Source organism: Saccoglossus kowalevskii, chromosome 4 (assembly GCF_978046115.1).
Source record: "Saccoglossus kowalevskii chromosome 4, keSacKowa6.1, whole genome shotgun sequence".
In the NCBI taxonomy this organism is placed as follows: Eukaryota; Metazoa; Hemichordata; class Enteropneusta; family Harrimaniidae; genus Saccoglossus; species Saccoglossus kowalevskii.
In genome coordinates this window covers 18,613,961-18,626,392 of record NC_140644.1, presented here as the reverse complement: position 1 = coordinate 18,626,392, position 12,432 = coordinate 18,613,961, and the positions used below count along the sequence as shown (strand labels likewise).

General features: G+C 35.6%; 1 protein-coding gene across 1 annotated transcript; it reads right to left on the bottom strand.

Moving 5' to 3' along the window:
• Positions 1-986: 986 nt before the first annotated feature.
• LOC102806451 (NXPE family member 3-like) lies at positions 987-4,085 on the bottom strand. The gene is made up of 4 exons (XM_006820289.1): positions 4,011-4,085; positions 2,762-3,501; positions 1,915-1,967; positions 987-1,804 (listed from the first exon to the last, which is right to left on the bottom strand). The coding sequence occupies exons 1-4, from the start codon at positions 4,083-4,085 to the stop codon at positions 987-989; spliced, it is 1,686 nt and encodes a 561-aa protein (XP_006820352.1).
• Between the last annotated feature and the right edge of the window lie 8,347 nt (positions 4,086-12,432).

Below are 12,432 nucleotides of genomic sequence, written 5' to 3'. Positions count from 1 at the left end.
AGAAAACACACAATTATGAAAAACCTGAAAATACAAAATCTAATTAAACGTAGAGCGGTTTAGTTATAACAATAATGTAGTCCTTGGGCCCAGGTATTTAATATGCATATATTGCGATTGTTAATATGATTATTATTAGGCTTAATTTAATAATAAAATACCCGATTTAAAATCTGTTCACAGAATACAGTTCTGAATAAATGCATCTTTAGTTGCATTTATAATAATGTTGCCTAGTGGGCATAAGGTAAATGATTGATATAAAACATTCAAAAAACAAAGAAAAATTAATATTAAAAAAAAACATTTGTCGTTAAATGTCGCTACATATTATGTTCACTATTGAACACTGTCGTATAAGAGGCAAAACAGGGTGATATAAAATACTGTTCAACTTAATTATACATACAAATATATGCAAACACACAATACAGCGTTCAGAAACAATTATTTCGCACCAACACTGTTGATTATGCAAGGAAAATGAACGCCAGTAAGTGTTCATTCAATAGACACACACTAAAAAAATCTGTCATAGCAAGTATCGGAAAACAAATGTTTAGAAGTTAATGTATACGCTGATTCAAATTTAAAAAAAACTAATCAAGTTGAAACATAATAATTCACTATCGAATTCAAAGTTAAACCAGAATTGTACATGATGATGCATTTGCAATATAACCCGAATATCACTGAAATTCGCTACTACGCATGTCGCATTATGTCAGGTAAATGAATGTATAGAAAACGTAATGAAAAAAAGAAAAGGTTTAAATTTTGAGACAACCACATAGAAATCATAATTACGGTTTTAACTGAATCATATATATATTCTGAATACACTACAATTATATGAATATGAACAAATAAAAACACTGTCCAAAATGCACTCAAATATTAAGTATGTAGTATTAGGCAGAAGAACAAGTTTCAAAATTCGGCTCCTTGCTATGCAAATTAGATAATTGGTAATAAGCGGCTTTAATTTATTTGAGGCAAGCATGTGACAAAAACATATACACTTCTTCTTTTATCAGATGCATAGGCATGTGAATGTTCATTTTCATCTTATTCGAAAATGCATATGCAAAATTCATATCCCAGATGTCAATAAAAAACACCCCAAGTCCCTTAAATTCGTCTTTTAGTATTCGATTCATGTCATACAAAATCCAGTAATTGTTAATGTTGTTTCTTTCGTGCGATCCTTTGATAGCTACAATGGTGTTTTGACAGCGATCCATTAGGTGCTTTATGCCTCTTGCGAGAAGGAAGATTCGTTCCGTGAAGCTATCTGTAGTCCAAGTGTCAAAATGCGCCCAGAGACTTATAAGAATGACGTAATTGCATTCAGGAGAAGCCAATCCATCGATAATATCAACAAAGTATGGAAAACGAAATATTGGAATCTGCCAGTGTCGTGACAGTGCATGGTGATGATAAGTGAAATTAATGTTATTTTTTAAGTCTGTGACCAGCATGTCATATGAGTCGGTACCACTGACGCTGTATTCACCTGGTAAACTGTCAACACGATTCCTCCAATTCTTATCTGTGACATCCATCGGATATCCAGCTATTTGCAACATCTGTTGATACCACTGCCTTGTGGTGGAGTCACCAAGAAAGTATACGTCTTTGCCCTGCAGGCATTTCTGAACTTCCCTGGCTTTGTGCCATTCTCTGTTTTGACATACCAGTGAGTACCATCTCGTACCAAGCCAGTATCCGTCACTTACAGTGTCTGATAAGTCGCTTTCACACTGCGGCACTTGGTATTTAATGTAGTCTGACATCGTCCGTCCTATAATAAAAGTGAATATATGTTTTAGTAAAACAATTCAGAAACTACATGACGTCAACACAACATGTAATATGCATTTTTAACTTTTTGCGAGAGAAGAACAAACTTACGTTGTATCGTCAATTCGTCCTGGAAGCTTTTGATCACCTGCACTGCATTTGGTCTATGACGACAAAAACATTCATGAAAATTACATTTAAGTTCGTCAGCAATGTATTTTGTATAAGTACTACTACTATATAACTGCACAGTTTTCTCACATGCCCAAAATACCAATTATTAGACGTTTAGGTTAAATGCATTATTTGATCAAACACTATGGCTTTTAAAGAACTTTTATTAAATTTAAACTATATATAACTTTGAACAATTAATTGAATTATACATGCAATAATTAAATACTAATGGTCATACCATTGACTTCAATGAGTGGTCCAATTGATCCATGTAGTGATATGAATTTTAAACGATTACAAATAAATGGTAACTTGATGAGGTATAATGGTTTCACACTACAAGTCAAACTGTTCATATACGGTAATGTAAAAACATGGAAATCATGGTTTTGTTGTAGGGGTTGCGCTTTACATAGACCTAATTAACACGAGTACCCAACATTTAAAAAATAAATAAAAAGAGAAATTTGTCTAGTTTTAAAATCATTTCACAAATAAGACTGTTTCAACACGCAAGTGAAACTTCAAACTCAAACGTATGGTAATGCATATGATGATGAATGTACATGAAAAATAAAATAACATCAGCTAATGTAAATATCTGGTTTGCGATTGAAACTTTTCAAACATTCTTCAAATCAGGCACGGAAGTTTTTGTTCCATTCTGCCACCTCATCATCGGGCCATTGGCATTGTTATTTTTCAACCTTATATATGGTAAATGCCACACAGCTGCAGCAATAATAATGGTAGAAACGCACTAAATTATTTAAATACTCACGCTTTAAACAAATATTGATGTGAGGCAATTATATCTGTTTCTGTTTTGCTATTCCTTGTATGTTTTGAAGCAGATATGTTTGCTAACGTGTTACATTCTAGTGACTTAGGTGGATCACACAAAAACACTGTATTTCCTGAAGCTCCTGGGTGCGGGTATTCACACTTATCTTTCCATTCACCTTCTCTTTTCACAAAACAATCTGACATTTCTGTTTTGTTAGCGCTTCGAAATATGCCATTCCAGGATGCTCGGGATTCAATAGATAGAAAAACTTCACGTTGGTACTTAACTGCCTCTCTTTGTAAGACTAACACAATTTGTAGTTTTACAACTCCCGAGAAACCTGCATAAAATTGCACAGTGTAGGTCCCATTGCCATGGTCGGTAATTCTCCCCATAGATGCGAAGTGGCTACCCGTGTTGTATATAACTGCTCGCCACAAATCTCCACCTATAGTACGTCTCCTACCATTAATATCACGTGCAATGACAGACAAATCAATGATATCACCCCGTGAAATAGAGTTGACATCTGTAAGAAATACCACCTCGGTTTGACTAGCACAAGTGCGTCCATAGCTGCCTTGGGAAGCGGCAGAAATATTCCAAGTATGTTGACCAGTCTGCCGAATTTCTTCTTGAATACCAACTCGTTCCACTTGTGGCCAAGACAAAATGGCTGGTATGGTTTTGGCAGCGTACTTCATTGTTACTTTGGGAGATGTAGGTAGCATGGTCTGGAGACATGTGTAAAAAAGATTGCTCAGATCAGATATATGTTGTATTTTATAAAAAGTGGATGATTTAAAGTCACTGTGTGATGTATGATGTATAGGTTCAACAATGATTGGTTGAGACATGTTATGATATATGACTCTGCAGAACAGGATTTGTTAAAACAGGATGAATAACAGTCATGATTTGATGGTGACAAAAAATGCACGTCTGATAGGATGTCTGTGTAATGTTTGGACTTCATAAAATGCCCACAAGTCGGCCATTATAAACTTGATACGAAAAATGAAGTAACATGCATCAAGAGACCATTGTGTTCAGTGTGTGGAGCTAGTTTAATCCAAATTCGACATGGATCGATTTCCTGAATTGTGAAAATGTGTGTTATTCTGTCATCTTTAATCGGAACATGCGATACATGCACGAGCATATGTCTGGTGTTTTGAAACCAATCCGACAAATGACGTGCTTAAAGTAAGAGATTAAAGCCTCAATGTAGAGCTAACCTTACCATGGTTATAATAGCGCTGACAAAGGCGATTCCTAATACAATAGCAAGTATTGAGGTAAATCCTTTAGACGCCATATTTACCTGAAATAAAAAAATACATTAATTTAGTAGCTGTTTGTAATCACTATGTATAGCTACTCTTCCTATATGAATTGCCGTGGTTGTACTGATACAAGTTTATTTACATTCATATTTATGCTGTTACTTGAGTTTATAGATAGAAATGACAAAATTCTCAAACGACACAGTAAATCAACAGACAAGTACATTAGTGTACATAGTCAAACAAGTTAAAAGCTAATTGACATTGTGGTACACAATAAGTAATGTCATACAGTCTGTTGAAAAGCCGATGTCTATCAACTCGCATATCAATATGAAACAGAACGAACCGGGGTAAATCGTGGCCATTCCAGGATGTAAACTTGTTCTTACAATTAAATAAATACAACATTAGTATATTAGGCCCATTTTATATGATATTTCAATCGTATGCATGCGTCGCAAAACTTAATATATGGCCAATTTTTTTGATTCCAATTATTTCCATGGGATAGCAAATTTAGTATTTTTTGGCAAATTTTTAATTCATCATCAGTATCAGTGTGTTTAAATTTCCGCTAATTAACATTATGGCATTTTACGTCTGTCAAATGACGGCCAATTAAATACGTGGAATCATTAATTACTAAGGACCTGGCATAGAATTTGAAATTACTCCAAATAAACAAATGTCCAATTCAGGAACAGGATAATAGTATATTTGGTTATTGATGAAATAGTAATAGGCTTAGGAAGTGCGTCGTGTTTCTCTCTTGAAGTTGACGCTAATTGTGCACAATGGAAGCCGCTCATCCCGCCATTGGATGATGGCACATCGTGTATGTGGTGTTTACAAAGAACGTGAAGATGAACTGTGGTTCATCGTGACCAATAATGAAATGATTGGTTTTCTGTGGGCGTGTCTTTTATTTCTGTGCTAAATGTGCAACACCAACGCCATTTATTTTTTATGGTTGTTCGACCATAGTCGTCTGCACCAGTATCGCGAGTTTTAAGTTTGTTTACTATGTTGGTTTCCCTCTCGGTACCGACGCTCAACTCGGCGTCCTGGGGAGGAAATCTAGTCACCACGCCACGCCAGCTCAATACCCCACTCCCTCCCGAAAAAAACATGCTTTCCAATACGGGACTGATTTATTTATAAGTTCGGCCATTTAAAATCATATTATGGGTAAGGTTTGTATCAATTAAATCGGCTTCCATTGCTGCTGCAAATCATTCAGAAAATGGCAGCGCAAAAACCGCGCAAATTTATTATACCGCCACTTTACAACGGTTTTCACACAGACACCAGTTATTTCCGTTACACAATGGCTGAAGCAATTTCACATCGACCAGACACGCCCCAAAACAGATGACAAGATTTGTCAGGATCGGCCAATGCGCATGCGTATAACACAGCTGGTACTAATATCCTATTTTACTAATTATTTATTTTGCACTCGTACAATGCAAAATACATATACATTTGATTAAGTTGGTTGGCCATCAAGTACAATCCTATGGCACCCAATTCATTCACCAATACCATAGTACAGAGTTATGTTAACAGCGAGTGAAAAATAAGACTTACATAAGACTAATATACTAAATTGTTATTTAATTAATTGTAAGGATAAGATTACATTGTGAAATGGTTATGATGTACCACGGATCCAGAACCAAAAAAAATAATAAGCTTCGTAATCTCAAGTTCAGTTTGACATATCGTATAGTCACTGCATTCAAAATTGATGATCGACAGTAGATTATCACTATATTTGAATGTAAAATTAAAGGATTTTGGGTCATTTGTACATTTTGTTAAGGACAACATCGATGCAAGCCCTCTGCTGTAGGAGATCTATAAGCATATAATATATAGGACAGTAGTGCGTTAAGGCCAGTTTCCTAGTTGTTTATTGGTTTCCATGAAAACAGTTAATGTATCTTTAAAACGTGATTATATCCGTTTTAAGGTAGCGGGACTAGTATTTGCTTACTTGTTTTCATCTTCTAATTGTTACCAAATGACTACAAATAGACCCAGGAAAGTATATATTTTTAGAATCGCCAGACTTTAAGCTTTGCAAAAGTGTGTTTGTCATGCCCGTATCTGCATTCTATGACCCGTTACTTAATCAAAGGTGAAAAATTACTTTTTCTGTAAAAAAAATAATTACGCATTTATGCTGGCGATAAGAAGTATTTTTTTCACTTTTCCTAGTTGTTCAATAGTCTGGTAAATTGAATGTGTCTGGTGAGTTTTATGCAAGCAACGCGTTTTAAAAAATAATGTGCTGAATTTCAATTACTGTTTTAGTCGCATTGCCCCCAACTCAAACCACAACTCGTTGGTAAATAATCGATGAAATAGTTTGTCTGGACACATTCAAGTTCCTCTCACTGTCACCTTAAAGCTGTGAAAATTTGGTGTTAATCTGACGACAATAAGTATACGTTATTTTTTGTTAAAGACCTTGTATTTTGAAAAACATAAACTCCTAGAAAACGTCCATGAAGTAACAGCAAAGATTTTCAAGCTTGTTTATCGGCACAATCAATTTGTTTTCCCATCAAGGTCTGCTTTAACATGTGTAGGGACATCCAAATGTATAAGGCTATTGGAAACCAAAAAAATAAAGGAATGGGATAGCTATAATTGGATAAATTCGGCATATGAAAACACCAAAATCAATGATTTTTTTCAGTGGCTGTGTGACCTTGTGTCTGACACATTCATATGCAAATGACTAATCTGTGAAACAAACAGGGGCGGAGACAAACCACTCAAATGTTTGGAAACACTCATTGTGTGTCAGATAGCTATTGATAACACATCCTAACATTGCTTTGTCTTGAGTTTATCTTTGAAACTTATAGGCACACAGATTAAACCTGTGTTATTGATTTTGGAAAACACTACTGAGGCTGCCTGGCTTCCCTTCAGAAAATCTACATTTTAACCAACTTACATGACATTCTATGTTATGTTGACTTTATCACATGAAAGTTTATAGTGCATTTCATCAATTAATAAATAAATGTGAAAATCGTAATTTTCAACACAAATAATAGTCTCGCTACCTTAATGTTGTCGCTCCCCTGTCGCAATTCACGACCTGCCATGCTTCACTGTGGAACCCATCATGATTGTCGGCAAATTGTCAAGTGTTTTTTTCATTAATCTGGTCTGGAAAATTGCGTATGTATGTTACTATCTGATGTATTTGATGAAAACGGAATTATTATAAATTATAATTCAGCTGTTGTTGCATCGCCAAAAGCTGAACTAAACTGCGGTAAAGAAGGGATTTGCTTTCGAAATGATAATATATAGAACGTACATACATAATTTGTATAACGGCATTTCATTAGCAATTATTTTGCATTCATACATACATCTAACAGCAGGTATGCATGCTTTTTGTTAGCGGGAAATGTGTTAACATCTCTCACTGGTTTGAGCGAAACTATTATATTTGTAATCATAACTTATTATATGCAACAAAATTAGCCATATTTTTTGTTATTGAAAACTGCTTACATTTACCAAGCATCGTTTATCTACTTATTCGTGTAATATGCACGTGACAGTGTGGTAAAATATAAACATTTTATTTTAAAGGCTAGCTTAATTGTTGATGATGTGTAAAAAATTCAATTTTTAAAACTACTTTCATATCCGTAACCACAATGTCTGTTACACAGAAATATTTCGTAATTAAAATTTGCAAAACAGTCAGCAAACCAGCTAGCAGTTCAACTCAATGAAATTCGGTGTCATATTTACACGCGAAAAGTAAAGAATTCAGTAATGAGAGTCGTCTTGAGAGAGTCTTCTAAGACAATAAAATCATTAATGAGGCCCGGACTGACGAGGATGACATTTGTACAGATTCATTACCAACAACTAGCATATCACGTCGGCTGTTTGGATATAGACACACTTCTAATACATTTTGTCCATAATGGGAGAATAAAACGTACCACAGCCAATCGTGTATACGGACATGTTCCAATTGGGTAACCGGCGTACGAAGTACAAAGATACCTTTCTGATGTGAACTTCACCGTTAATTTGCTGTTCGGCTGTCATCGATTGAAATGGAGATATTAGCGTTTGTACGAAATTTCCACCCGATACCAAAATTAGTGAACGGGCATGTTCACACTCTACCATAATGGCACACCATAAAACCACGCACATACTGGTAACCAGAGTTTAATGCCGTTGTCACGAGCACACGTAGACTTAGCCCTGCGTACAGTACTGTGTGTACGGGGGTGCGTTCGGTTGATACATGTCCCCAACCACAGCCCTGCGTACCTCCATAGACAAAGTCCGGGAGCGCACCGGAGTTGGTGCGCAAGTTAAAAATAAGTAGTTTCCTGAAATCGGTTGAAATGACGATATAGTTATACGTAACAACCATTAATTATCTGAAACTGAAATGTTTTAAAAAAATGACTAGTAAGGACGAACAAATTGTAAACGCGTAGGTACCGAGGAATCATCCACCAAACGCCGCCATTTTCACGCAAGAGAATCGTTGGTTTTTAGGGCAAAATAGCCAATTTCATCCACAATTGGACTCCGAATTGGAACTGCTGGATATATGAGTTAATCGATCATCGTTTTTGGTACCTGGGCATGCTATTTCACTAAAAAAGTTATATTTTTCAAAGTCCCGGACTTTGTCTATGGAGGTACGCATGGCTATGGTGGGAGACAGCTACTTTTGCTTTTTTTTCAATTACTTGGCGTGGCTTTCTGCACCTACGGAAACGCATTTCTGCCTTCCGGGTGCATGAAGTTCTTCTTTTTGCAAATCTAACTTCTGTGAAACCAGTGAATTGATGGATTGCAGCAGTCAGACATTTTTGGTTTGACAGAGCTGTTGTCTGACTGGTCATCCATAGAGTGAAAAAGGGTGACGCGAGAGAATAAAACTTTATGAAAGGAGCCAAAAACACAATGCTACATGGCAACGCAAAAACTCCAATTACACTCAGGCCACCTCGGTACACGGGGTGCGCCCTCTACGGACCGTATAAACATTTATTTCCTGATACACTGCATACCAAATAAAATGTAATTGTTTGGTCATGGAGAAGTTATTATCATTTTTAAACTAATCAGCCGTCAAATGCTCTAAACAAGAGAAGTGTCGCTACTCTTTCATTCGCCAAATAGCCCAGAGTTTTAATTTCCGAGTCTGTTAGAGATATGTTTAACTCATTCTTTAAAACGTCAGTTACAAAGGAACGATTTATTTGCTATCAGTTTACCGTCTGTCTTTTTTCGACACAGTTGAGACATGTGTATTATGTGGACATGGCCACGAAATATTTAAACATTTCATTTTTGTAGTCAATAACGACAGTCAGATACTTGTTGAAGTTTCTGATACAGTGTTTTTTACAGGCATTTACGATAGCATTGACGGACGATAGTTTTGATCACAACCTGCCAACTGCCCAGCTGTTATGGCTGCTTTGATTAAAGTTTAGACATTTTTAGCTTCCGTTCGGACGGTAGTCCGAAACGAGATATAGTGTTTTGGTTCCGTGCGTGTGTGTGTGGTCATATTTCAGACCTGCTTTGATGGATTCTTTTCAAATTTGGTACACATACATGAAGGTATATATATGCACATGAATTTGTTGTGCGATTAGATCAATTTTGAACGTTTGCCAGGTATTTTAAACCCCAAAATGTGCAGATTCTATAAATTACATGCATCTAATACTAATATCTAATGTTTGTTTGTTTTTATGTTCTTGTTAAATTAATGTCAATAAAGTTGTATTATTATGTTGGTTTGTCAGAATGTTTGATATCCTGATTTAAATATGATTGCAATAAAAATTATCAATATTTTTACCACGTACCTGGACCCTGCCTTTCCCCTACTTGTCTTGTGGTGCAGGCAATGTGGACCAGTGTTGCATCTTGGGAGAAGATTTGCTTAAGTGAGGTAAATGGTAACACACTTCATGTTCGGGTCCATGTTTACGGATGCCTGTTGTCACTTCGCGATAATTAAGACTGAAGATCACTAAATTATTTGGTAAGTACAGTGGAGTAATTTGTTTTTTAAATACTGAGTGCGGGTTTTTATGTTATTTAATTAATGCGTGCTGCATTAATATTTTTGCCTCTTCGTTTATCATTCAAGCTCCTTCAAGCCAGTTATCTATTTCAATTTGTGTTGGCTAAAAGAAAATGTTCTTGCGTTTAACTGAAATATAAGTTGCCCTGCGTATAATGCTATGTTGATCGGGGCTAACAATGGACAATGCCCTTCACACTGCCCTACGCATGCAGTCATGGTCGATTTGTATTCGATCGTCAGAAATAGCGACCATGCGTTGGAACATGACTGTTTTTGGACGTATTCAAGATAATCGTTCTGGTTCGATTATAACAGTAAAAAATCATTGATCCAACAGTATCATGCGATTACGATTTTGAGTGCCGTTACGAGAGAAAACGGAATAACTTCATTCAAAATGTCCTATCTGAGGAAGTACGTCCGCTATTTTGAGAGATTAGCCAGAATTGTACGTCATCAATAGGGTAGAATGTCATTTGTAAACGAAATATTGCCTCGAGACAACATGGATTAGTTATTTAAACGGTAAAATAGAATTTTTTGCCGATTGATTCTAGTCCTGTTATTGTGAAAACGCTAAAAGTTCATTTTTAGTATCAACCTCCAAAATGACTGCATAGATCTTCGGCCCGTGTTATGACACTAAGCCCCCCCCCCCCCCGGATACAGTCTGTGTATGCAGGATTATATATAAGATGATATATTTGTAAGCAACGATATATGAAATTTCGAGAATTGTATCGTTGTGGATCTACAAAGGTAATTTGTTTGATGTCCTTAGCCGGTATCAATGGACTGCACCGTCTATGTATTAGTGCAATTGTATTTGATCACTGGCGCTGTCGTTTGTCTCTTTTAACCAGTTATTATTCACAAAAATAACAATTTTGTATAGCTCGGTATTTATCTTGCTGCATTTTTCAAAATACGCGAACTAGCTACGTTAATATCGTGACGATCTTTCATAATTTGCGACCAAACACGGCAAGCTCACACGGCGGGCGCCATCTTTCAATATATATATCGGTCACCTTGTCACAGCGCCATCTACGTCTAAGGTCACTTGTTTGAATCCATTTGTTTAAATGTGCGTTTGAGAGAACCGAATTATTATTGTTGCAGGGTTTCTGTGGATTTATTTACTGTTTGTTTGTAAAGTTTTTTGTTGTATTTTTTTCACAGGATCTGGATTTGAAAGACAATTTTTATGGCATATAGCATGCAACAAAACCACATAGTTCTGCAATATACACAAATCTATTACAGAGAAGATTTGCTGACTTCAATTAAAATTCTTCATTTATGACACTTTTATTTTATCAAAAAAAATATTAATATAGAACTAAGTATTTAGTTTTTGAATTTGTCATTGTACACAAAATGAAATTTATAATAAAAACACTAACAACTTTATTTGTACAACAAAAGAATGATTTTGTTGCTAAGTAGTGATATAGAACTGAAGGCAGTGCTTGTTCTACTTCAAACTGTGAAATAACGGGTCAAGATAAATTAGTGGTTGCAGGTTATGCTCATTAAGGTTCACTTAAATATTTAGGTGTCACCTCTGGAATCAGTACATGTTTCACAAACAGTCATAACCTTGGTATATTCAATGATTATGAATATTGCTAATGTCAGTATTGCTAACAGTATGACTACTGATAACATGTTGGATATGGGACATATTGTATTTAAAACTTATCTTAACAAGTCATTCCAGTATGTATGTATTCGGATCAAATCATTCTGGGTGCCATTCTGAAGTTGACATCGACCTTGTCACTGTGTTTCAGACATTGGACACTGCATTGAAAAATGTTTTGAAAGTACTCGTACAGTGCACTTTAAACCATTTTCTTTTGTATTTTCTTGTTATTTGTCATACTCAATATGTTTTGGTATTTCATAATCTGATTAAAATCTGATATAGTGTACGGGCTTTGATTATTTTGGCTATAAACTTATTTTAATTTATTTTTTTATTACTTTTGTTATTAATGCCTTTTTATTTATTATTTTACTTTGATTTTGATTTTGTGATTTTTTTTAGTTCCGCTCTACATACATCTGACCCGATGCCTATGTAATGAGATTTCAACGAGACACACTATCGACGATTTTAGTCAACGAATCACAGACATCCTTCTATAGCGCTCATGATGACGTCACCGGGCAGAGTCAGGTGGCAAACACACTCAAATAAAATGGCGGATTATACCGACGTTAGCGGCCGAGAAAAACACGGCTTTTCAGTAAGT